General features: G+C 43.2%; 1 protein-coding gene across 2 annotated transcripts in view; it reads left to right on the top strand.

The window, feature by feature from the left end:
• Nucleotides 1-27,500, top strand: part of si (sucrase-isomaltase) — a 65,942-nt gene that overhangs the window by 11,079 nt on the left and 27,363 nt on the right. For both annotated transcript variants that reach the window (XM_030381207.1, XM_030381208.1), the window contains exons 9-24: nt 346-458; nt 1,828-1,953; nt 5,680-5,811; nt 6,247-6,366; nt 9,072-9,185; nt 9,372-9,456; nt 10,607-10,724; nt 13,186-13,357; nt 15,081-15,197; nt 17,658-17,812; nt 18,371-18,455; nt 21,592-21,648; nt 24,037-24,161; nt 24,545-24,633; nt 25,659-25,708; nt 26,975-27,148. In XM_030381207.1, the coding sequence (XP_030237067.1) occupies nt 346-458; nt 1,828-1,953; nt 5,680-5,811; nt 6,247-6,366; nt 9,072-9,185; nt 9,372-9,456; nt 10,607-10,724; nt 13,186-13,357; nt 15,081-15,197; nt 17,658-17,812; nt 18,371-18,455; nt 21,592-21,648; nt 24,037-24,161; nt 24,545-24,633; nt 25,659-25,708; nt 26,975-27,148 (1,832 nt within the window). The remainder of the gene's footprint in view (nt 1-345; nt 459-1,827; nt 1,954-5,679; nt 5,812-6,246; nt 6,367-9,071; nt 9,186-9,371; nt 9,457-10,606; nt 10,725-13,185; nt 13,358-15,080; nt 15,198-17,657; nt 17,813-18,370; nt 18,456-21,591; nt 21,649-24,036; nt 24,162-24,544; nt 24,634-25,658; nt 25,709-26,974; nt 27,149-27,500) is intronic.

Genomic DNA, 27,500 nt, shown 5'->3' with positions numbered 1-27,500 from the left:
TTTCTTTAATCAACCAGAAAAAAAAGATCAACTGCTCCAATCCAAAAAAGGTGCTGACATATCAAAGAGAATAGGGCGATGTTTGTTTTAGCCCGTAATGGATGATGGAGGAGAATGGAAATGAGCTGTGGTAGGTGTTTATCTGACGGATGTCTGCACTCATTCGTATAGAAGAGCCCTTTCTACCCTTCAACATAGCTTCAGACAAGTGTGTGAGTGTCTGTCTGTCGCTCTGTTTGTGCGGGTGTCTGGGTCCATTGAGTTAATGTGCCCTTCTGTGAGTGTATGTGAGTGTGTGTGTGTGCCGTGTTTGTGTTGGTATTGATCGTGTGGGTCCCATTGCAGAAGTCACCCTGCAGCCGGCCCCCGCGGTGACCTACAGGACTATCGGAGGAATCCTGGACTTCTACGTTCTCTTTGGAGACACGCCGGAACAAGTGGTGCAGGAGTTCCTCGAGGTGAGCCGGCGCCGCTCGAAAAGTCCACCAGCGCTCCTCGTGAGGAGAATAGAGCTGGATAAGGATGTACTCGTGAGCTCTCCAACGCCATTATAGGCGAGGGAAACTCACAAAGGGTCCGGTTTGAGCTACACTCATGCAGAAAATGTCAATCCAATCAAAATTATTTGCAATTGTTGATTGAAGATGTTTCAAAATATATGAAATTTGAATAGATGAATCTTCAACGTTGTAAGCTATGCCCATTTGTCACTGTAACTAAAAACCAATGTTTTATTTCCTATAAAACATTGGTCATAATAGTGCTCCTACACAACGACTGAGACGCCTGAAAGGGTGCCGGTGTGGGTGTCAGATTGACTCGGCTGCCAGATCGACTCGGGGTCCTGCGCTTACAGATGACGTATCGACACTTGACGTATCGACACAAGCCAACGGACAAACCCGGAAGGGTTGTTTATAATGGGGCTCAATCATAGACATAAAAAGAAGCCTCAGTCCGTTTTAGTTTTGATTTCATTGAACGCAGCCCGTTCTTTCGCACAACAAAGCCATTGGAAACACGTCTAAAAGCACTGATGAATGTATCTGTAACCCAGCTCCTGTTAGGGACTCTTATTCTGAAGGAGGAGAACGGAAGTGTCTGCGTGTGGGTCGCTGTTTTGACTCTGTGTTGTGAGCGCTGGAAATAAAGTGGATCGTCCCGTTCAGTGAATGGAGTTAGCCGATTCTTCTTTTATGTATAACCCAATATATGCATTAATAATTTGTACATTTGATTATTATTCATAGATTAGAAAACAAAAGGAGATTGTTAATACTTGGGAATAACATGGGAATGAATGAAACGCGCATGCGCATTTAAAAGACAGCGTTTACAGGAAGTGCGTCATTATTGCGCAGGGCCGCGAGTCGATCTGGCAGTCGAGTCAATCTGACACCCACACCGGCACGTTTGAGCTACACAAGCCGTCCGTTGATAGGTCGACAGATTGTGGGATAATAACAAACAAACACATTACCCGCATGGTATTTCTGGACAACGGCGAAATCTTCATTTATTTAAGAAAATGTCGCGCAAAAGTTTGCCATCCTTCTTGGACGTCCTGCGTTGTTGCTCTTTATTCATTGTCAAGGGTACTGTCGGCGGTGGAAATGTGAGCCGTAACTGAGCTGGGCTATACCGCGCCCTCACTACTGGACTGTGGCGTGCTGGGTCCGAAGTGTACCCGCCGATAGAAAAGCGCCGTTATACTCTCATTCATTTCAAACCCAGAAAGACTTATTGAAAGTCTAAAGGTTTTGTCAGCTTGTTCAGAAAGACTTCATCCAAACTCATTGTTTCTTATTGTGGGTTTGCTCCCTGCAGCTGATTGGCCGGCCTGTCATCCCACCCTACTGGTCCCTGGGTTTCCAGCTGTCCCGCTGGAATTACGGGAGCCTGGAGGAGGTCAAAAGGACTGTAGAGAGGAATCGGGCTGTGGACCTCCCATATGTAAGACCATATCCTCTTTTTTTCTCCTATTTAAAAAAGGCAGGAAATGGGGTGCAAGACACTCCCGAGTCCCCTAGTATTTAAAGAAGAGCATAGCTCGTTCATATTATCGTGTTATTAGTTTATATTATTAGTTTGTATTATGTACTTAGTCTGTATTATTGGTGAATAACGCTCGTACTCCAGTGCCACCCACGCCCGAGCTCCCACAGGCTGCAGTTCACTTATAGTCAGTTAGGGGGAGTTTCAGACTCTTACACCTTTCTCTCACTTATCTTAAAAAAATATTTTGCAATAATGGTGCAATCAATGATACTCCTTCTTATAGCAATTCATTACAAAAGTATATTACTGCAGGATTTCTTCACTAATCACAAAACAAAAGTTTAGCAATGAAGGTTGAATGTATAATATTTGATCATGCAATTTAAAAGATTAAAGCACTCTGCGTTATGTCCACCAGATTGACCATGTTTAATTCTTAACTCAATTTATCCATTTACACACTCTCCTGACAAAACACACACACACAGACACACACACAAACACACACACACACACACACACACACACACACACACACACACACACACACACACACACACACACACACACACACACACACGCAACCACACACACACAAACACATACACACACACACACACACACACACACACACACACACACACACACACACACACACACACACACACACACACACACACACACACACACTGTAATTGGCAATCCATTTGATTTGGCTATTAGCTATTTGCTTTAACTTTTTCTGAAAGGAAAACACAACCCCAATATATGATGGATAGGAAGAGGTCTCGTAACGGCCAAAGCATAATTAAACATAAGCAGGATATCAAGTATTACGACGCATTGTGGGGTTTTCAAAGTCCGTATACCATGACTTGCGACCCTTTTATTCAATCTTTGCACCCCTGTACTCCAAACCTCTGGGAGCAACTAACCTCAAATATTGTTCTGTGAAAAAATGTAAGAAAAGGACGAGGGAGACTTTCGCCAAATGACTCTATAGTGGGGAGGAGGTGGAGGCAATCGATATGTTACCTTTCCAAACTCTTCTTAACTGTGAGCCACTCAAGCACTTTAGTGGGATTCCAGAGGCAAGGGTCCTTCCTACTACACCATCTCCAGGGACGTGATATGAAAGGTAAAGCAGTGGCTGGACAGCCAGTCAGATTGATAGGGATGGCCTTTCAGTTTGACGGGGTAATCCAGCTTGCTTTCAAATAATGGAGTATGCCCCGGTGTGTTCAGTGTGCAATCCCTGTAGGACAATTTTTCACACATGTTTAAATATTACTGGTAAACAGAGATCAACATGCTGGGCTCCCATCTCATTAAATCACGTTAGCGGAGTAAAAAAACACCTTCTCTCCCAAACCCTGAAGACCAGGATGAATGCCACTTCTGGAGGACATTTTTATCAGTGAAAGCGATAATCTGCTCATCTTGGTTAGCGTCTGCAATTGTAAACGGGGAGCTGTGGGCATATTTGATCTAAAAATACAGAAGAAATGCTCAACTTGTGTGCGTCAGTACACTAAGACATATAAATACAGCTCTAATCTCATGAGCTCAAAATTACCCTGTAAAGAAGAAAAAAAAAAAATAATAATCAATTCTCAGCCCCGACCGTTCTGGTCGCAGACACACCGAATCCATTCGAAACTGCCTATCCTGGCTCAATATTTCATCCTGATAAACTTACTTTTTCTCTTTCTTTCCGAAGGAATTAGGATGCAGCTGGTTCCACTCGTGCTTTACTGAGGGACATATTTGATAAGCATCAGATAGACCACAGAGGGCATTATCACATTCTCCCTAATACGTCTGGAGCTGATTACCATTAGGCGAAGGATCTGGCAGACCCCGCCAACCATCTGCTCTATCCATACCAAGAACAATTTGGCAGCCAACAAGCAGACAGAATGCTAGCATGAAGGAATAGTCAGTAAAGATGAAAAAAGAAGCCCATCCAGAATGTGTTAACATTCTCAGTGTCCTCCCAAGGTTTTCGAGCACATTAGCGCGTGCCTCTATAGCTAGCTGGCGCACTGAGCCTCCTTCTGCCCTGCGCGAACAAGCCAACAGAAGGCTAGCAGCTAATTTGTCTTTAACTACAACTTTTGTGCAAAAATGTGTATAGGGCTTGTACATCAAAATGCATTGTGTTTTTTGGGGTTTTGGGTAAGAATATCTCCCCATAATGACAAATGATTGCACGATTAGTAACTTAACAAAACATTACTACTGACATAATGACATGACATAATAATATGAACATGAAATTCCAATGCTTCTCAAACGGAAGGGTACACAAGTGAGAGATACTAATATTGTGTTATAGTGGGTAAGTGTCAGTTGTACATTGCAAATGTACGGCTGTCTTGAGACCAATTGAAGATCTACACATTGCGTTCTCAACTTTAAACTGGACTTTATTATTGGTGACTCATTATATTGTCCCCTAAAAATGTTGAATCTAATCTTCATCGAAAGATAACATTTATGAAATGGATTAAATGTCAACGGCATTTCATTTGAATTGAAAATACGTTGTTATATTTCTTATTGTTATTAATATGCTTCTATACTATTCTAAATCATCCACCTTACCTTCTGTGAGATCATCATTAAAAAGTGCATGATCATTAAGGCGAGACACAGCAGGCAAAATCATCGATTTTTCAGTCACTGGTCAATTTTGATATTTTGGGCTATTATGCACCATTAACATGTAATGTTTCACACAAAAGAAAAAAAAAGTCAGAACAAAACATTTAGGTGTTCGTTTATTATAGTTTGTCAACTTGCGCCTCTGAATTTTACAGAAGATTGACCAAAAGTTGTCTTTATTACGCACCGTTTCAAATTACAGCCGGTCTCTGTCATATGTGTTCCGTGGTATCGTTGGAAAGCACTCGATCTGCTGCACAACATAAAAGTGATATCTGATTGGCTGGACTCGATTTCCGACAAGACTATTGGTTCGAATGTATCACGTGGTATGCTCTCAAGCTTCCTGGTTAGCTTTTACCATAAAAATCTTTGAAGGCCTTTTGCTCAAAATGAGTTTTTTTTCACACGCCAAGCAAGGAATCTCCACTTCTGTAGCACCTACATACACCAAACTTTAGAATCTTATTCTCAGCTACTATATGAAGATTTTTACATGGGGATTTGTTGATACATCATTCTTGGCCTGATTTACATGACATTTTATACATAAAAATAGGGCGGCGATACATTTTTTAAGGCATTGACAGTATTTTCTGATTAACTGGATAACGAAAGGAGATATCCATAATCCCCTTTGTAAATATTTTTCTATTTAATATAGTAACAACATGAAAAAATAATTTTGAGCCTGGCTTTTTCCAATGGTCCGATTCTATATGCACATTTGCGCATATTTTATTAGATATAGCCTGAGTAGCATATCTTAACATACAATTACAGAAAACTTCCAATGCATTTTCTTCTTCTAATCATGTGGCTAATCAACCGGTAAAGTTTCATAAAGATATCTGTAAGTTAAAAAAAAAATCCTATTCACCTGCCGTGTCTCGCCTTAAATGTTTTCTTTAAATATCAAAAAGACTTACATTGCATTATTGTAATGCATATTTAATCAGTAAACATCGGCTGTTACAGGTTTCATTCTAATTTCCCTCTTCTTTTCTTTCTCAGGATATTCAGTACACAGACATTGACTACATGGAGGATAAGAAGGACTTTACCTACGACAAGAATCTTTTCGCAGATCTGCCTCAGTTTGCTGACTACCTCCATGAGAAGGGTCAGAGATACATACTCATCCTGGTAAGACTCGCCTCAACATTGACATACATTATGACAGTTTATTGTTTTTCATCGAGCAATGCTAATAATAATGTGGGAGTTTTTTGATTTCAATCAGGCAATGCAAATAATGTGGGAGTTTTTTGTTTTTAATCAAGGAATGCTAATAATGTGTCATTAATTATATGATTTCAATGGTTCAATCAGCGATTATTATTTGAGATTATTCTATATCTATTAAACATATCCCGTCCATTTTCCACATTTGATTTCAGTCCTCGCCTCACCAATTAAATGGATTGAGTGTGTGAATTTCAGATCCAACAAATCCAATAGAATTTCAGATCCAATAAATCCAATAGATTTCAGTCACCTTGAATGTGATGTAACGGGACTGAAATAGCAGTGACCATTCTGTTTACTATGGGTATGAATATTGTGGTATTTCTGTCTAAGGACCCTGCGATAGCCACCAGTAAGCTGCAAGGGGACGCTCCTTACGGCTCCTATGACAGAGGCACAGCCAAGAAGGCATGGGTCACTGAGTCTGATGGCAAAACACCCCTAGTGGGAGCGGTGAGTTGTTTTTGGCATCGTCTTGTGTGTTTTTCTGGAGTTTTTTTTACATCTAGTCTAGACTGATTCTAACAATACGCCTGTGCATGATGCAATGCAGTCCATATGTCATTGCCACAGTTTGCAAGAAAGATCTATGCATTTGTGACTGAAATCTGGGTATTTCAAATTACCGCAAGTGAGCCAAGCACATCCTTTTGTATCGTATGATATAATTGTATGTTTCTTCCCATAGTAGATATGTCAACACTTCAGACAGGGACTGTAGTCAAACATTTATTTCAAGATAGTGAGTTGTTATTAGCCTGAGCAAACCTTTGTTTGGCGATGATTGCAGCTGGTCAAACGTATTCATTGCTACATTTAATCGTTCTGCATCACAGAATTCAGAGCGTGTGTCCGTACATATTACATAATGCATATGTATCAGATAAGGTTATAGGGTGAACGTGTGCTTCTCGAAAACAATTACTTGCTAAATTCATTTACATGTATCTGCATAGTAACATTGAACACGTACCGTAGAATACCGTTCAATATTTAGCTTTCTTTTAAGGGCTTTAAGGAAAGCTAGTCAACTAAGATAAGCTAACACTACAATGGGTTGCATGTGAAACTATTAGCAGCAATTTTTTTTAAATAAACAGAAAACATTTTTATTTGGCGTCAGCAGAGCAAAAAGTGATGTGAAGCAGGTGAAGGGAGGGAGGAAGTGACACTTCTTTGCATGTATCAGGCAAATCCCAGATGGACTCAGTGGGGCATAACGCAACATAAAAACAAATCAGACAGCAAAGTGTATGACAGCAAGGCTTTCAGTACGTGATTCCCACAAATGTTACATGATGAAAGTTGAGACAGTTTTATTCAATCTTTAAATAGTTGTGTGAGCCATTTGTGTCCTGTGTTTGCTTCATGCCGATGCGGCTAAAGGCAATATAAAGCCCAAATGAGGATAAAGAACACATTGATGTATATTTCCTGAGACAGGTGAGACAGTTTTCGAAGTGTAGATCCATCGAGGTTTGGGCCAGATGGGAAACGTTAAAGAGGACCTATTATGCTACTTTTCTGGTCTTAATTTCTTATTAATGACTCCTATAGCGCAACCTGACACGAATCACAGCAGAAAAAACGATGTAGATTTTCGGGAAACTCTTCCTCTCATCTGGGCGCTTTCAGCATTCTCTGTCAACGCTCGGTTTCGTCCTTCTCCGCCCCCTCGCCCCCCTCCTGCCAACCCAACTCCGTTGTGATTGGTTACCTTCCTTGAAGCGCGCGCGCGGGCAGATTTAACCAGGAATAAGGGGGCGTGGCAGAAGTGTCTCTGCGTAGATGATTTCCCGGAAATGTGAACAAGTGAATCACAAACGTTGTCCCGAGTGTTTAGCGCTCTGCATAGCCACCCCAGACTGTCAGCAGGGAATACGTCGAAATGCATGTACGTCATGATTTGACACTTTAGCATGGTTGAACATGACTATCAATCATTATAACAACGTTTATAGGTCATAAAAGTCGAAAAAGCATAATAGGTCCCCTACATGGTTTCGGTTGCTCTCTAGATCATGTTAGGCACCAAATGGATGACTTCTGGAAAGTAACTCTTAATTCCCCTGGATCTTGATTGAGTTAAATGGTACCATGCATTGCATCCCTCCTAATTATTGGAACTAAATGGGAGATACGCTAACCATTCAAAAGGCAAAGCGGCACACATACATCTTTTAACTATTTAGACGGAACACGTCCCATTCAGAGATCAACAAACAACACACTAGGATACTTTTTTGATGGTACAGCAGAGGGTTGATGTGGTGGAATCTAGAGTGACTTTAGGCATCAGAAGAGAGACTGAGCTAAAAGATGTAGTTGAAGAAGGATGGCCACAATGAGCAACTATCAATAAAACCTGACCTTGGTTTTCACCACCTGCCAGCAACATCTGCCTATAAATCTTTATGTATATGTGTGTGTGTGTGTGTGTGTGTGTGTGTGTGTGTGTGTGTGTGTGTGTTTGTGTGAGTGTGTTTTTTTTTATTAAGCTTCAGGTGTGTGCGTGTGCGTGTGGTTTCGTTGTGTGTGTGTGAGTTTGTGTGTGGGTTTTTGTGCGTGTGACCGTGTCCTTGCTAGAAAAAGGGTAGTAAAATGATTGGCGAAGGAGGTAAAGGAAACAGATAGCGAGAGCTGAGCAACCTTCAGATGTAATATCTACCACGCTATCACAAACAAACACCCAGACACACACGCACACAGGTGCATGCAAACACATGCACACACCAATAGGCACAGGTGCACGCACACACACACACACACACACACACACACACACACACACACACACACACACACACACACACACATACACACACACACACACACACACACACACACACACACACACACACACACACACACACTAATGCATGCACATAAACAAACAAACTCACTCTTATAATACATAAATCACATAAAGTTACATAAAGTTGCGAATGAAAATATTTTTAAATCGTATGCTGGCCAGGCTGGGACATTGGATCTGTGTCTCATGAGTCAAAGTTCCTTTAGACTGGGGTCTTTAAAGCAAAAAAAACAACTGACAATTCAAATGCAGGCTTCAGTAGAAGCAATGGAAAGATACAAATGCATTTAGATCACATTTGTTCATTCAAGAACGTGCGGTACAATGGTTGTTTGTGTGGCAGGTCTGGCCAGGAGAAACCGTGTTCCCAGACTACACCAGCACCAACTGTATCGACTGGTGGGTGGATGAGTACGTGCGCTTTTCCCAAGAGGTCAAACACGACGCGCTCTGGATCGTAAGTCTACCTGACGTCGCTCCACGGTTGGCGTGCCGTTCGATACGTTTTCTTAGTCGGCCTGCGCGTTCAGTAAATATGTAGCTTTGACATCAAATGCATTGCCTGCTATACCCATGAACGATTGCACCAATAAACGCTCCGATAGGCTCTCCCTCGATGACTCTTGATGATCTTTATCTGCAGGACATGAATGAGGTGGCAAGCTTCGACCAGGGATCAAACAAGGGGTGTGAAGTCAACAACCTCAACAACCCCCCCTTCACACCGAGTATGTGTCCGCCGACAATACACAGTGTTTCCTGTGGTGTTGAAGTTGCTTATTCTTTACCCTTTGTCAACCAAATGGGTAACTTCTCTATCTATCCTTTAAAGTCCTAACTTGGCTAGCACGATACAATCCAGGTTGTATCACAGAGAGTTGATTTTTAATGCCATCTGTTGTATGTTGTGAAGCATTCATAGCAGTGTCGAAATGTATGGAAACTAATTAATTATGAATTAGTAGCAGGAATTAGTAGCGTTAGCATTATTACCAAATAGCAATAGTGAAATCCCCCCCCCCAATACAACACAGTGGAATACGCATTGAAAAGTGTCCTTCTTCTTGTTTTTTACACCATGATAGCCCACAAAATCAGTTCTTGCCCACTGGAAGAGTAATTTCAAATGTTGAGTCCCAAGTGTGGTATTTTGAAAATGGCTGCTCTTCTTCCATGTCTGTTATTTTGACGGTGTCCCAGACAGATGATCATAACTGGGGAAGGCTAAATCCCGTGGCTCCCCTGTTTTATTGCTCTCCTCTAAAGTCTCTCTCTCTCTCTCTCTCTCTCTCTCTCTCTCTCTCTCTCTCTCTCTCTCTCTCTCTCTCTCTCTCTCTCTCTCTCTCTCTCTCTCTCTCTCTCTCTCTCTCCCTCCCTCCCTCCCTCCCTCCCTCCCTCCCTCCCTCTCTCTCTCTCTCTCTCTCTCTCTCTCTCTCTCTCTCTCTCTCTCTCTCTCTCTCTCTATCTCTTCTCACGTACTCCCCACTACATACCATCCCCCCTACATCCCTCACTGTATTGTCCTCCAAGTGCCATTCTTCTCCATTCCCTCCAATGTAACTCTCCTGTCTTCTCTATCACATATTCTCTCTCTCTCTCTCTCTCTCTCTCTCTCTCTCTCTCTCTCTCTCTCTCTCTCTCTCTCTCTCTCTCTCTCTCTCCATCTCTCTATCTCTCTCTCTCTCCCATCATCTGGTCGATGATCTGACCTTATTATTTCTTCTTCTGTTTTCTTTCATGCTGTGTTCTTGTCATCCTCCTCCTCCTCACATCTAATTTATTTTTGTTCACCCCCCCCCCCCCCATCACTTCCCTCCCTCCATCCACTACCAACCCCCGCCAATTCTCCTACTCCTCCTCCTCCTCCTCCTCCTGCAGATATTCTGGATGGACTGATGTACAGTAAGACGCTCTGCATGGATGCCAAGCAGGCCTGGGGGAACCACTACGATGTCCACAGTCTCTATGGTTACTCCATGGTGCTGGCTACTGAGAAGTGGGCACCACTCTTTATTGCTGACTATCGATGAACAAAACACATGATGCCACTGTTTTCCTCAGTGCCAGTAGGGGCTAGCTAGCCCAATTTATTTGTGTAACAACTGCAATATCCTTATAGTCAGATACTCAAACTGTCTCCAACACAACTTAACTAATGTCCATGGCATTGCGTTATGGAGATAATTTGGCAGCTGCGAACACAAAGGCAGGGATGAACTACAGCCCTCCATAGCAATACAATTCAAATATTGCGCTTGCCAAGTGGCAATGGTTCCCCACATGGTAAGGGTAGTAATATATTTTAATGAGGCCAGGCGTCCCTCGGGAGAGATTGGATTTTCCATTTTGGCGCAGCGTTGGAGTTTACGAGAGCATGACTTCTACAAATCTTCTATGTAGCCGCAGCATCAACATCCTGCATGGGGAATAAGTCTCTAAGGGGGTAATGGAATTAAGACTGTAATCATAGTATCAAGTTTCATTAACAAAATAGTGCTCATCGTTTAGAGATGGGATGGATGTTGAGGCACCGGTTGGAAGGCAGATACTGCTGTTTTTTGCCAGCCCAGCTGCGGAATTCAACCTGGTGGTGGAAGTGACAGCACAGTCATATGTTGCTTAGGTCTGCCATTTGCAGAATTGCACCTAAACCATTCGCCCTTAGAAACGTAGGATTATGCTGCATAAACACATACTCGGTTGTCAATTTGACTCTTGGTCCTGTTTACTCCGAGCTGTTGGCCGAAGCCAAAAACAAAGCATGCTGTTACACACACTCACAAACAAACACGTCCCGCCCTCCCGCACGGCCCATTGAAGCAGAGTTGATGTTTCTGCAGCAATTGTTGGACACAACAATAGTGTCCCAAACTGTGTCCGACAGTGAGGATTTTATGTTCAGTGTGTGAATGGCTTAATGTTATCCTCTACTGGGATGTTATTGGACTGGGGTCAAGCTAAGGAGGAGGGTACATAAGGGTAATCCTTTATTATCATGTCTCGTCACATTGTCAGTTTGTAAATGTATAGTTCTGATTACTTTGATGCCAATTTTGTATTATTGTATAATATATAATATATTATAATTAACATGATTATCATGTTAATTAACCCTAACCCTAAAAGAGCAACATTACTTAGCACCAAGGGCTCTATCAATGCAAGTGACAAACTGCATTCAGAAGTAGGATACATGGAAGTGAAAGTATGTGGGTATGTTTGTAAAAAGCTGCTTTTAATCTGGTGCTCGATTGATGAGTAATCAGGGGGGCTGATGAGGATAATGCAATTTCACAGCATGGCACCATAGAGCTGACCCTTGTGATCGGGAGTTGACCTTGAGCGCCCAACCATCCCATAATGATAGTGAGGCCCAGTTGAGGATGTCGAAATGAACCTGGAGGCTGAAATGAACACTAATCACACCATCAAAACAGACGCTCCCGGCAACATTTGCTGTGAGGCTTGCCCCAGATGGAGCATATTGCCTGTCAAATGAAAGCAGCATAGACACAAAGGCACCCACACACACACACACACACACACACACACACACACACACACACACACACACACACACACACACACACACACACACACACACACACACACACAAGCCCTGCAGAGCATGAGTCACAAGCCCTGTGAAGTAAAAATGTGCTTACTACCTCTTTCTGCTTTAACGCTAGCTCATCTTTTGAAGCTATCTCTCTCTCCTCCTGGCATGCCTCTCTTTTCCCTCCGTCGACTAATTAAAATGTGTTATTGGCAGGAGACACATTTTGTAAACATCATCAGGGCTTTCTATTGTCCTCAAAATCAATGGCGCTTCGATCCCTTCATCAAATAGAAAAATAAAAAAGGCTCTTCACCTAGATCTGGGTTTGTACCTGTCAGATCTGTTTGTCTCTCTCTCTCTCTCACTCTCCTTCTCTCGTGTTCACTCTCTCTCTCGCTCTCTCTCACCCACACACACTCTTTCTTTGTCTCTCATTCCTTTGATCCTCTCTATCTCTCTCCCTTGCACTCTCTCTCTCTGTGTTTCACACACAGCCTATTCCTTTCTCCCTCTCTTGTCTCGCTCTTTATCCCTCTTTCGCTGATACTCTCTATTTCTCCCTTTCTCTCCCCTTTTTCTCTCTTCCTCTATCTTTGATACTCTATATCTCTCCTTTCTCTCTGCCTCTCTTCCACACTCTCCCCCCTGTCTTTCCCTATCCCTCTGTCTCTCGCTATTCCTCGTTTCCTCTCTACCTTCTCACTGATACACAGGCCTATTTCAGCTTTACATTTTTTCCATTTTCATGATCAACCTCTCTTCGTCTCTTCGTCTCTTCCTATCTTCCTCTCTCTCTCCCATCCTCTCTCACATGCAGTTGATTGGTATTTGATTCTCATTAAAATGTCCTCCTCCCTCTCTCTCACTCCTACTCTTTTCTTTTCACCCGGACCCACAGAGCTCTGGAGCGCGTCTTCGGTGAAAACCGGACCCTGATGCTGACCCGCTCCTCCTTCCCGGGCGTGGGGAAGTATTCGGGTCACTGGCTTGGGGACAACGCGGCCAACTGGAACGACATAAAATGGGCCATCCCGGGCATGCTGGAGTTTGGCCTGTTTGGGGTTCCCTACGTAAGTATCAGTACGGACTCAGAGGGTACAGACTGTTACTATTACATGACACTATTGGTGCCATGCAATAAGAATTGCTATTTCTACAACAATGGTTTGGAATGATAGTGCTTTATCCTTCGCTGAACGTGTGGCAAGTCTATTGTGTTTGGAAGTTGGTATTTTGTTATTGGCAGTTATACTAGCAGTAGAAGTAACAGTAGTTGTAACCCAAGCAGAATACCAACTAGGTCTGGTCATCCCAGGCCTTTCCCAATAAACCTTAACCTTTATGTAATACCTTATGAGAAAACGCTGTGTGAATGTCCAGACTATATTCATATTAGAAGCGTGTTTCCTGTGCTTGCTCGGCTCAGGGACTAATATAAGCTAATTGAAAAGATAAAGGAATTAGAAGGAATTTATCTAAAGTATCATCTTTAACACCTCATCTTGAGATAACATGCAATGTGTCCGTCCTAGAGATATGAAATCCATTTTAGATTGGTATGATAATACAAGGTGTAAATATTCATATTTACACGTTGACATCTAAAAGTGCAGGAAACATCTTTGTGCACAAGATTAGTTGAGAAACATGGATACACAGAAAGGATGGGTTTGTTCACCCTCAGGGAAATGGCTCTGTACATTGAATGCATACAGCAGTTAGAGCGCAACTGGGGGTAGGTGTTAATCATATCCACTATACACACAAATACAGCTACACACACACACACACACACACACACACACACACACACACACACACACACACACACACACACACACACACACACACACACACACACACACACACACACACACACACAAAGGGAAACGCACATACATTAATTCCAGCTGTTCTCACTGGGTGATTTTGTATATGCCAACCTTCATCCTGGTGGGTCTGTGTCAAATTCCTCCAATTATCTAGAACGTGCACACACACAATCCACGCAGGCACAAACACACAGACACACACACAATTACACGCAGGCACACACGCACACACACACACACACACACACATAAACACACACACACACACACACACACACAAACTAATGCACACACACAGGCGCACACACGTACAATATAATCCACACAGGAGAGCAAAGGAAATGGGGTTTGGATCAATTCCCTCCCATTGAGAGTGTTGTTAAATATGTCTGTCAGTAAACAATAACGAGCCGACTCTCTCTGGCCACCAAGTGAAGCTTCTTTCTTAGGCTCCATTGTTCCATTATTGAAAGAAAGAACACTGTCCATATATACCCCTAATAAAGCTAGACTGAATTGAACTGAAAAGAGGAACAGCGTCTGCCAAAAGATCCATTATGTCAATTTGACTTTCCTAAATCATTTGCGGTGACACAAGACATGCCTCTGTTATTTTTGATTGGCTATCTTTGTTATTCTTCCTCTTCTTCTTCAAAAAAAACCCATACCAAAGACAAGAAACAACCATTGCAACAACAACACAGCAAAAAGCATCACAATACTGCAGGTTCTGGGTAAATGTCAACGCAGCATCCATCTCCAATCCCCATGTGTCCCTCTGTGTGTCCGCCCGGATGCATATGTGTGTGTGTGTGTGTGTGTATGTGTACGTGTGTGAGTGTGTATGTATGGTGTGTCTGCCGGATGCATGTGTGTGCATGTGTGTGTGTGCGTGTGTGTGTGCGCGCCAAACTAAATCATATTTGTGTGTGTTTTTCTCATGCTGTTGTTTTTCCTATAGATCGGCGCTGACATATGCGGCTTCTTCGGCAACACCACCGAGGACCTGTGCCGTCGCTGGATGCAGGTCGGGGCCTTCTACCCTTTTAGCCGCAACCACAACGCTGAGGGCTACAAGGTCAGGATCCCCCCCCCCCCCCCCCCCCCCCAGCCCTGTACACCACAATATAACCAGCACATCTACACACATCACATGCACAGGAGTGGCACTTCGACCACAACAACAACAACAACAACACACTGCAGGGTCTGTTGCTCGCATCTGTCCGACCAGGGACCGAGAATATAATCAACAAACAAGGAACGCACAAATGTACCTGCCAGGGTTTCTCGCCAAAGGGCCGTCACACATGCTGACACGTTTTGCAGGGAAAGTCATCGCAGCCTCTCCCTATCAGAGTCGGAGGTTGGGAATAGAAAAACAGCTACACGAAAGCCTGTTATTATTGTCAAATAGCTAGTGAGACATTACGTGTAATTCAGGTTGAATTTCTGGATCACAATAGCTTTTTTCTGGGATATGGCAGCCAACAGAAAACCTGAGGCTTTTACGCAGTGATTTCTGAAACAAAAGGCCAGGTCTCAATGGGTCCCTCCAATGTCCATAACAGAATCACTGTTGTGGAAAGTTTCATTGGTTATTTCATTATTAAACAGAAAAAAGCATTAGTGAGTTTGATATTCGTCTTGACTACAGAACTGTGTTAAACGTCATATTGAACTAATGTTTTTGGGGTCATCGATCACATTATTTTAGTTTTGCCTCTAATTAATCTATGTAGTTTAGAGTTTTTTAGTTTTTACCTTACCTTGAAGGTCTTGCTTTTGTTCTATGCCTAGCTCTGGTTGTCATGACAAACTTGGAGATGGAAATCTGTTGTGGAGCACTGAGCAGTGTGAAAATGGACGCTTTCACCATTATCAACGCATGACATTTCCCTGCTTCAAAAATAGCATAGTGTGTCAGAGACAAAGCGTGTGGAAGAGAGAGAGAGACAGAGAAAGACAGAGAGAGAGAGAGAGAGAGAGAGAGAGAGAGAGAGAGAGAGAGAGAGAGAGAGAGAGAGAGAGAGAGAGAGAGAGAGAGAGATAGACAAAGGGAGGGGGTGATAATACTCGGCTTCTATTAGCTTGAGGACAGGGACAGGGAGATGATGATGATGAATCTGAAGTACGATTTCCAGTAAATGAGACAGCTAATGTGTGACCTTTGCTTTGCCCTAATCACTACTCTCATCAGAAGGCCAGAGAGGCCATATTCCAAACACACACACACACACACACACACACACACACACACACACACACACACACACACACACACACACACACACACACACACACACACACACACAAACATAGGCGTCGAGGGCGTAAATGATTAGCAAGATGAGCAAGGTCTTTTTTCAGTTTATCACCGGCACAAACGTCTTGTTTTGCTCTCTGCAAAACAACTTTGCTGCTCTTCCTAAAAAGAACTGTTTGAAATCTGTTGTTTTTGGTCTTAAAGTTATAATGATGTAACAATAATGATAAAAGTAATGATGATGACAATGGATCTAAGGAATAATGCTAACTTAAAACTACTATTTTACTTCCTTCAATGTGCTTATCTATAATCATAATCGCTATCTTATGTATCATATCAATAGTTATAAATCATTTTGTAATGATAACATCTATCTAGCGTCATTGATAATGACGCTCCTAAGATTTTCCTCCCCAACTACCTGAGATTAATTAGTGTAATTACTGTGTCTTGAAACCATTTTGAAAATATGATGTGGAATAATATGCACACTATTTGTCAGTAAAAAACAAACTCGATGTTACAAAATACAGACATTCAGTTACATATCAATTAAGACAGCACTTTTCCTTTAAATTGCATTACTTTACATTACAAAGTTATATTTATTCAGTAATTCAATATGTACATTTCCATTCACCTCTCAAATTGAGAGGTTTCTATTGCTCCATGCCTTCATTGCTACATAGAACGATGAAACCATCTTTAATGTTTTTTTTAATATGTCCTTTATTTATTTTGTCATACTTGCCATTCAAGGACAAAGAACTATTGAAGTGCTGTTTTAAATGCCTGCCATGCCTCTCTCTTTATTTGCCCTGTGATCTTTTCATTCCTTTTTTTCTCTCGTTATGCATCACCTTTTACACCCCCCCACCCCCTTTTGTCTGCCAATCACCACCCTTTTAAACTCGCTCACTACGGGTGCACCACCCTGCCATCCGTCTATCATTTATTCTGCATCAACCCACTATTCCATTTTCCATTGCTCTCTTTGCCTCATCACCATAATCTTCCCTCTTGCATATTCCATCCCTCTCTATAAACTGTACCTTGCGTCGTTCTTCTTCATTCCCTCGTCCCCCTCTCTCCAATCTTTCTCCCTCCCTCTTAAACCAACTCGGTAATGACTTTACTTTCCTTCCTTGTTATTTAAATTTTTCAATTTTTTCCATCCCTCCATTAAGTCAATCCATCCATCCATCCCTCCCTCCCTCTCACTCTCTCTCTCTCCCCGACCCCCTACCCCTCCTCTCTCTCCGGCTCTAGCCTCAGGATCCAGCTGTGTTTGGGGAAAACTCGACACTGGTGCAGAGCTCCAAACACTACCTGACCATCCGCTACACCCTGCTGCCCTACCTGTACACGCTGTTCTACAAGGCCCACACCACGGGGGAGACCGTCGTCAGGCCCCTCATGCACGAGTCCGTCGCACGCACACACGCGCACACACACACACACTCACACACACACACACACACACACACACACACACACACACACACACACACACACACACACACACACACACACACACACTCCTGTCCTCACCCCATCATGTATACTGCTTTCAAGTATGGTTTATGCATATAAATGTCATAGTTATTTTTCTGATTTTAACATGTTATTTGCATAATATATTGTTGAATATTGGAGCAACTACAATGAGGACAGACACATGTATGACGTGCACAATATCTGTAGTGGTGAGCAAAACAAAATGGTGTATTCATGAATATAGGGTGTATTTGCTGTTGTTGACGCCCTTGATGACCAGCTAGTCTTCCTCTGGTCCAAGAAGAAACTACACACGACACACTCAGTAATTATACAAACATCAAGCAGCCAATCAATTAGTCTTGTGGTCATCGGTAGTCGTGCCAACAAGGGTTTATGTCGGTTTATCATTGTTGTGCCATGTCAGATTTCTAATGGTGGATGCATGTGATATGGAGAGACCCCTTCTCTACCGTGCTTTGCAGGTTCTATTCTGATAGCGCCAGCTGGACAGTGGACCGGCAGTTCCTTTGGGGAAAACATCTGCTCGTCACACCTGTGTTGGACCCGGTATGACTACACACACATATGCATAAAATCCATCACACACACAGATATTCACACACACACACACACACACACACACACGCACGCACGCACGCCTGCACTCACACACTTTCGGTCTCAAATCTGCAAGCAATTGGGACTTATTGCGAATGCTTCTACACGCTGTGCGCAAACACAAACTTACTGACCTCCATAGGGAGAGGCAGGCACGCCCCCCGCCGACACCCTGAGTTCTCCTCTCTTTCATATCCCCCCGCTTTCTCTGAGCTCTAATGAGAGCTGTGACCTCATTACTGACAGATTAGAACTGTAGATGGAAGGGTGTGTGTGAGTGTGCGTATGTGTGTGAGCCTGCCTGTGTGTGTGTGTTAGCCTGTGTGGGTGTGTGTGTGTGTGTGTGTGTGTGTGTGTGGTGTGGTGTGCGTGTGTGTGCAAGCGTGCAGATTGTGGTCATGTCAAAGTGGCCTGATTAATAAGCAATTTAGCATGGCCTCTCACGAATAACAGAATAGTGGAGAGCGGCTTGTGTTCAAAGTGGGTTCCGCAATGTGACGAGAAGTGGCCTGGCTGACTGTGAAAAAACAGCCCGGCATTAGCGTGTTTGCTGCAATTAGCAGCGATATGAACCACATAGACATTTCTCTGTGTAGTTTTTCAACAAGTGCCATTCGAGGGCCCTCAGCCAAACTGCACCTTGAGCCGCTCTGCGACAATTGGTCCAACAACACCAGTCCCATGTAGTCTGTGAGATGACGTGGGTGCTCAGAGTACACTCTCTCCCCCTTCACCTCCCACCCTAAAACCGACACTTTCCCAGTGAAATACAACAAAAGATTGAAAGGTATTTTTGACATGGATGAAAGAGATGAATCCGCTATAAGGGTATTGGTAGATTCTTGCTTGACTAATTGACTTAAAGTAAAAACCAAAGTGCTGGATGGTGAGTGAGTTACCTATCTCAAATAAGACTTAACCTCTGAAAAGTAAGCACTTAAAGACCACTACTGAAATGCTCTGCCAACTGACTACCTACTGGCTCAATCCTCACTCTTAAATCATTCCTTATTAACATCTCTCTGATCAGACTCCAGCCTTTCACACCGATCCCTCTGATATGCTTGCAATATCTCTCTCTCTCTTCCTCTCTCTCTCTCTCTCTCTCTCTTCCTCTCTCTCTCTCTCTCTCTCTCCCTCATACACCCACACACACACACACACACACACACACACACACACACACACACACACACACACACACACACACACACACACACACACACACACACACACACACACACACACAGTGTCTCAATCTGTTTGGATCTCTCTTGTCATCCCCTCCGGCCTTCCTGCAAACGGCCTTTCCCCCTCTCTGCACAACTTATCATGCCCTTTTATTTTTTCTACTGATCTTATCGCCTCATCAAACGCTCCTACAGCTCATCTGCATTCTCCTAATCAGCTGCACTCGGCTCAACCTTGTGATCTCATCCCATTTCATCTCTCCTCCACTCCCTCACTCACTCCCTGCCACTCTAACACTATGTGTACACATATCCGTCCTCTCCTCTGTTTTCCTCCTACCCTTCTCTCGCTCCTCTTTCCAGTCTTTCCGGTCCTTCATCTCTCCTCTCGTTCCTTTCCTTGCTCTCGCTTTCTCTGCTTCCTCTTCTCTCCTTCCTCGTCGTTCCCATCTTCGCTTACCTTCCTTCCTCATAATCTCTATGTCGCAGTCCTCTCTTGCTCTTTCTCCCCCAGCACTCTCCCTCTTTATCTCCTCCCCTTGCACCCTCATCCCCCTCCTTTTTTATCTCACCTCTCTAGCCATCTCTATCCTCCCTCTTTAACGTGCCATAAGAGGCCGTACGTGCTTGATGCGATCACAGCCACCGCCGTTTACACTTGTTATCCCCATCTGATCAGCCTTCACCTCCCCGGCTCTCAGCGCTCTAAACGGAGACACAGGCCCCACCGTCGCCCCCGTCCCGCTCAATCACCGTTAGCACCAGCGCCTGCTCCTCACTCCTCCCAGTCCCTCGCCGTTCATCAGTGAGAGTGAGTGATGGCCGGTGGGAGGGAACCAGACGCCAGCAAAAGAAATAGAATGGACGTTAAGGGGTGCATTCATTAACCTATGCTACCGTTAACCCACCAAAGGGGGTACATGCAGCAGTTGTGACAGCCAATCATCTACCTGGAGCAGGGAATGACTGACAGGCGAAGGAACGGTCCCAGCAGTGGATGAACTTTGAAAGTGATGCGGTCGGTCGCATGGTCGGCCACCCTTTTTTTGTACTTTAGTCTTTGTCTTTAATCCTTTTTTTGGTCTCCTGTCAACTTTTATGTAGCCATTTATTGACAATTTTTCCTCCCTGTTCACAATGACTGCATGTGGGAAATGAAATTGGACACGTTACCGGAATGAATTGATGGAGAACAGAGACGCAGACAGATAGCGAGGCGGCTGTAGGAGTTTCTAGAAAGATCGAAGGCAGACAATGGCGCCATGGGCACCTTTGATGGACTGCCACAGTGTACACAGATGACATATGTCACTATGTACTGTTTTTGTAGTTCACTTCATGTCCTCTCCCTCTCCCTCTCTCTATCTCTCTCTCTCTCTCTCTCTCTCTCTCTCTCTCTCTCTCTGATCTTCCATTGTGTTCACCTCTCCCCCGATGTCCCATACTGTCAAAAAACTCGCCTTCAAGGTCTGCCACCCATTGGCCGTAGCTGGATTCAGTTCTTTTTCATGGCAAAGACATGGCATCACTTTTCAACATGTTTTAATAGGTTATAATTTTAACTACCAAAACATTTACGGACAGGGTATTTAATCATTAATTAAAAATATTTGTTATATTACAAAGTAATCCTCATTTGATCATTACATGCATCAGTCTTTGTGTACTTAATATTTTGCCCATATTGTGGTGACTATTTTTAGTAGTGTTAAGCCTGTCTTCATTCCACAGACTTTACAAGTCACTATATAACATCTCAAAACACAATTAAATACTGAAACCTTTTTTTTTTTCTTGTCCTCTATTAATGGATAAATAACACAATAACTGTAATCACTGCAATAGCTGGTTTGGGAACTCATAGTGAATGACCTTTTGCTTCCTGGGTTGTGCAGTGGACGGATACGGTGAGAGCCTACATCCCAGACGCCTTGTGGTACGACTACGACACGGTGAGTTTGGATAAGGATCAATATCCCTTTCATTTATCCACACGCCGTCGTTCACAACATTGTCTCTCACTGATGCTCCTGAAACAGACTTTTCTACATCACAATGATTATTTTTCATTGAAATTTATTTTATTCATTTAAAGTATAGGTTTCAGTACTTATATGCCCATAAATCATCTTATTTTTGCAACATGTGAGGAGCATATAGCAAAAATCACTACTTTAACATCTAATGTAGCCAAGACCAATTGGAAAAAAACTATGAGACATTGCACACGCAAACATTTGCACAAACACACACACATACACACACCCCCTCTTTCTAACAGGCTAACACGGGGAACATGTATCACACGAATCGCCGCCGCTGCTGTGGGCGTCATTGTCTGAGACAGAGAGACTCGGAGTTAAGATAAGACGGAGTGAGAGGAAGGACAAAGAGGGAGTGAACGAGGGGACGGGGACAAAGAAGGAGAAGAAGAGAGGAGGGGAACTATCTGAGGGAGATAAAAGAGGTGTTGAGCTCCTGCGGGACCCTACATGGTGGTGGAGGGGAGGGGGGAGGGGGGGGGGGGGGGCAGCGGCGCCGGCTGTTGTTGCGAAACGGCCACTGATCTGATGAGTGATTAGATTGGCTGTCTTGCCACGGGCCTTCGTCCCCGGTTGGTCCCCCTGTGATTATCTTCATTTTTTTTTGCCTTTTTCGTTGGATGGGGAGGAAGAGTCCTTGGCTGTTGGGAATATGTTGCTGGGGACGGGCCGGAAGAAGGTTTGTTAGTTGGAAAGAAAGGAGACGGGAGAAAACAAGTCAGGAAGGGAAACAGACCGGGCGCTGCTCTGTGCGTGTTTCATTGTTGTTCTTCTGGTAGAAAGCAGGGAAAGGGGGCGTGTGATAAATGGCTAGGAGTTGGTGAGAGAGAAAGATACAAAAGGGAGGATCTGGGAGAAAATGGGGGATGGATGAAAACACACATGAAGGGGTGGAGTGGGGGGGGCGACTAGAGGGTGAGGAATGGAGAGGAGAGGAGTGGAAAGGAGAGGAATGGAGAGGAGAGAAGGATGGGGAGAGGAGAGAAGAGGGGAGGAGAGGAGAGGGGAGGAGGGGAGAGGTGAGGAGGGGAGAGGAAAAGAGGGGAGAGGAGGATGGGGAGAGGAGAGGAGGACCTCCTTAAAGCTCACAATGAGGTGGAGATAAGATCTGAAATTGCTTATAGACGCTCCAGTAACTCAGGCCCACACACCCTTATACTGTACCACGCCGCACACACACACACACACACACACACACACACACACACACACACACACACACACACACACACACACACACAGACACACACACACACACACACACACACACACACACACACACACACACACACACACACACACACACACACCCACACCCACACACACACACACATACAAGCACACAAACTGCCTCACATGCACAAGCATGCATACACTCACACACATGCACACACAAAATTAGAATGGAAAGAGAAAAGGATGAAAATGGAATTAGAGCACTACTAGAGAGAATAGAGAAGAGACAGAATGATGGAGGGAAGGAAAGGCAAGAGTGTATGGAAAAACAGATAGAGGGAAGAGAGCAAGTTTTAAATTGTCTTAGGCCAGCATGAGGATTGAGTCCTCCGGGGTTTAGAAATGAACTGTGCTCCTTCTAGGCTCTTATAGATATGCAAGTAAAGGGAAGGGAGACAGGAGAAAAGTGAAATCTGTGTGTTTGTCTTAGTTTCTCTCTATGTCCCTCTCCCAAAAGGACACACAAGACATTTTTGATCCATTCTGTTCTACAGTATAAATAGCTGGGTATTAGAGAAGGGGTAGTATGACTCTTGAGGCTGTCTGTGATTCCATGATTCCACGCTGAAGTAACCAGATCAATCCATTCGATTTTCTTTGTCTTTTTTGGGGGGTTTATAACTCACAATGTTAAGTGTGATTGAAGTCCATCCTGCACAATGACCACTGAACTCAGAACCCAAGGATACAAGACCTCCTAAGACTTATAACTCCTATTTATACACTTCCCTACATACATATTACTACTACCACCTACACTGACAAACTACTACTATTTCAATACAACTACTAATAAGATAAATAATAATCAACAAATCCTCATGATAATACCAATACTGCATTAATAGATGTAGTTTTAGTAGTACAAATGTTACAAATTATATTTAAATTTTTCCTATTCGTCTACTATTTGACCCATAATAGCGTTATGATATTCTTTAATCAACTCCTAGTTTCTATCCATCAGTGTACATCTCACAGTAGAGACACATTTAAAGTCTCTGGCTCCAGGCCAGACATTTTAGGGGAAGTAAATAACCTTTTTATGTTCTGTCTAATCAGTGGGACCTAGTGAAAGCAAGGAAACAGCATTTCGACATGTATCTACCAGCGGACAAGCTTGGGTTACACATCAGAGGAGGGGCTATACTTCCAACCCAGACACCTGCTGTCACCACCACATACAGGTATAGAAACACACACATCCCCATTCACACACACACACACACACACAACCACACACACACACACACACACACACACACACACACACACACACACACACACACACACACACACACACACACAAACACACACACACACTTACACACAAACATACGCACGCACGCACACACACACACACACACACACACAATACACACACACGCACACAATCACACACAAAAAACACAAACACAGAGACAAACATTCATTGATAAATCATTTCAGCGCATTCCAAATAAAAACGTATGTATGCGAACATTGTCTGTGTGTGTGTGCCCATTTATGTATTCATCCGCCGGCATGTATCTGGATGTAACAAGCTATTCTTCTGTGTGCGTTCCTCTAGTCGGCGTAACCCCATGGGTTTGATTGTAGCTCTTGACGACAACCAGCGCGCAGCAGGGGAGCTATTCTGGGATGATGGAGACTCCAGAGGTATCGCTTTCTTTTACTGTGATTCGTTTATCTGTGTGTGTCTCTCTACGTGTGCATGTGTGCATGTGTTTGTGTGTGTGTGTGTGTGTGCACTCCGTTTACACCTCTTATTACAGGCATCGTTTATGAGCGTTGAATTGAAGCGCTTATCTCACAGAGTGCAGACAGCATCACTTGAAGGGGCCGCAATGTTTTTAAACACCGGTGGTCTGCGGGTATCTATTAACCGGAGGGGTCTGGTCACATCAATGCCGGACTAATGTCACAGACACTCTGTGTCTTTGAATTGTGTTTCTATTGCCTGATCATGGGAGTTGGAGGAGTGGAGAGGGAAGGAAGTAACGCAGGAAGAAAGCAAGGAAATATAGAATGAAGGAAGGAAAGAAGGAAGGAAGGAAGGAAGGAAGGGAGGGAGGGAGGGAGGGAGGGAGGGAGGGAGGGAGGGAGGGAGGGAGGGAGAAATGAAATAAGTATGTAAGGGAGGGAGGAAGTAAAGGATGAGGGAAGTAAAGATGGAAGAAAGACAGGAAATATAGAATGAAAGAAGGTAGGGAGGTTAAAAGGAGAGAAGGAAGGAAATAAGTTAGGCAGGAAGGAAGTAAAGAAGGTAGAAAATAAGTAAAAGACAAAGGAAGTTAAGAAAGAAGATAGGAATAGGGATGGAGGAAGAAAGTAAACAAGAAAATATATAAATAAGGGAGGCAGGAAGTAAGGAAGGGAAGAAGGTCGGAAAAAAGGAACGAAGGAGAAACAACATAAACAAATAAATGCACCCAGGGAATCAATAAGATACACAGAAAGGAGGGAAGAGAATAAAGGACGAATGCATGAAGGAAGAAAACAAGGTAGGTAGAAATGGAGCTAGGGAGAGAGGGAGGAAGGAGGGACTTGGGGAAAAGGTTAAAGAACTTGGAAAGGAGAAAAACATGACGCAAGGTGGGAGGGAATAAGGAAGGGGCATGGAAAAGGAATAAAGAAACAGAAAAGCGTAACAAAGTCTTTAATGTCATGCTCTTCTGTTGCAGCAACCGTTGAAAATGGGAACCACATCCACTACAACTTCTCTGTTCATGATGTGAGTTGTATTTTGTTCAACCTACACACTTTCATCGCAGCTTTCAGATCCATCCCACACATTGCTTGTGAACTTGAATCAAGAGTCTTGAACCACAAGACAATATAGACACCAATCTAGCAACAACATTCCCTCTTACACCAAGAAAGATTGATCCATGTAAAAAGCAATGCAGGGTCACGCGCTGTGTTCCTGCTTCATATAAACCTGTGAAATCCCTTCTAAGGTTGTGATGCTTTCCTTTTAGTTTGGTTTTGCTGCAAACGTTGACTTGTTTTCTCTTGTTTTTGGTATTTTGGTCTTACCGATTCAAATGTGTTTAGAACACTGTGACACTGTATAGAGAATACTAGAGACCTTTGCCTCGGGTTCATAAGGATGACCCTTTAGTGCATATGTTGATATTCATTATAGTGAGATGATGATGATGATGATGATGATGATGATGATGATGATGATGATGATGATGATGATGATGGTAAGGATGAGAATAATGAAGTTGATGCTGAAGAGGCTGAGAAGGCAGTTGATGAAGAGGATCATAGTGACACAATTTTTTTTAGATCATTGTGAATGTAATAATAATAATTATTATTATTATTACTATATTATTATTATAGATATCATTATTTGTTTATCAAATATTGATATTGTCAATATCAATGTCATTGCCATTACTTATGAGAAAGGGATATAGTGAGCTGCTCCTCATTGATTGTTTCAGTAAAAGCTTTCAGCACTATGCAATACAGCATATCAAGCTTATGATCAAATAGCTGAAAGGTAATTCCCCAGAATCATTTTGATCCATCTTTGCAGAGGAAATCAATTTCTTTGAGGTTGTATCGCCTTTTAATTTCAATGACAAAACATTCTCATCCATCCATCAAGAAATATGAGCTTGTCGTCAAGAAACTAAAGGACACATCTAGAAGCCAATACTTCAATTTCAATAATATCTTTTCGTAAGTATCCTCTAGTCTAGGCCTACTATTTATAGCCTCATTTTGTTTTGATTTCCGGCCTCACTGCTTTCGCTGGCAATCCCCTGAGCACAGTTCTACTTGGTTACCGACAGGTAAAGTTCTTCTTACCTCCGTAAGACGTACTTTGTAAGTCCATCGCAAATCCCTATGAGTATCTTAACATGAGCTATCGTCTCTTTGAAGTCGAATAACCGATCTTCACCTAAAAAACAATAGCATTAACGCAAGCCTCACGCTCTGGATAAACCGCTTGATGAGACGTGGTGTCGTCCCGCTGCAGGGAGTTCTGACCATGCAGGTGACCCATGCCGGCTACAAGGACCTGGGTGGCCTGGTGTTCGGGGAAATCAAGGTCCTGGGTGTGCCACAGCCCCCGCCCCTGGTGACGGTTACCCACGGGAACACCGTCACCAATCTCAATGAAAACAAGATCCGCTACGACGCCGTCAAGAAGGTGAGCGCTGCACGCAGACGCCACAGCGTTGTGCCTGCTTAATCTCCCTAACAGGGGGGGATTAGGCAAGCACCCAAAAGCACGCTGGCAATCATAGCCAAAGTTCTTGATTTGGTGATTGAATTAATGAAGAAAAGGTAAGAAAATAAATACATTTAAAAATATACATATGCATCTATTAATATCTTAAGATTCAGATTTAATTATATATTTACATATATAAATATTTGTTATTTTACCACAGCATTGTGTAAATCCCAGTGATTGGTCAATCACTGGACACACCTCTGCCTTGACACAGTTCTGAATCAATACATTTATAGATTCGACAAACTAATATATAAACATTGTT

This window comes from Gadus morhua, chromosome 16 (genome assembly GCF_902167405.1).
Source record: "Gadus morhua chromosome 16, gadMor3.0, whole genome shotgun sequence".
Lineage (NCBI taxonomy): Eukaryota > Metazoa > Chordata > Actinopteri > Gadiformes > Gadidae > Gadus > Gadus morhua.
Note: the sequence above shows the minus strand (reverse complement) of the source record. Positions and strands in the feature narration are given on the sequence as shown.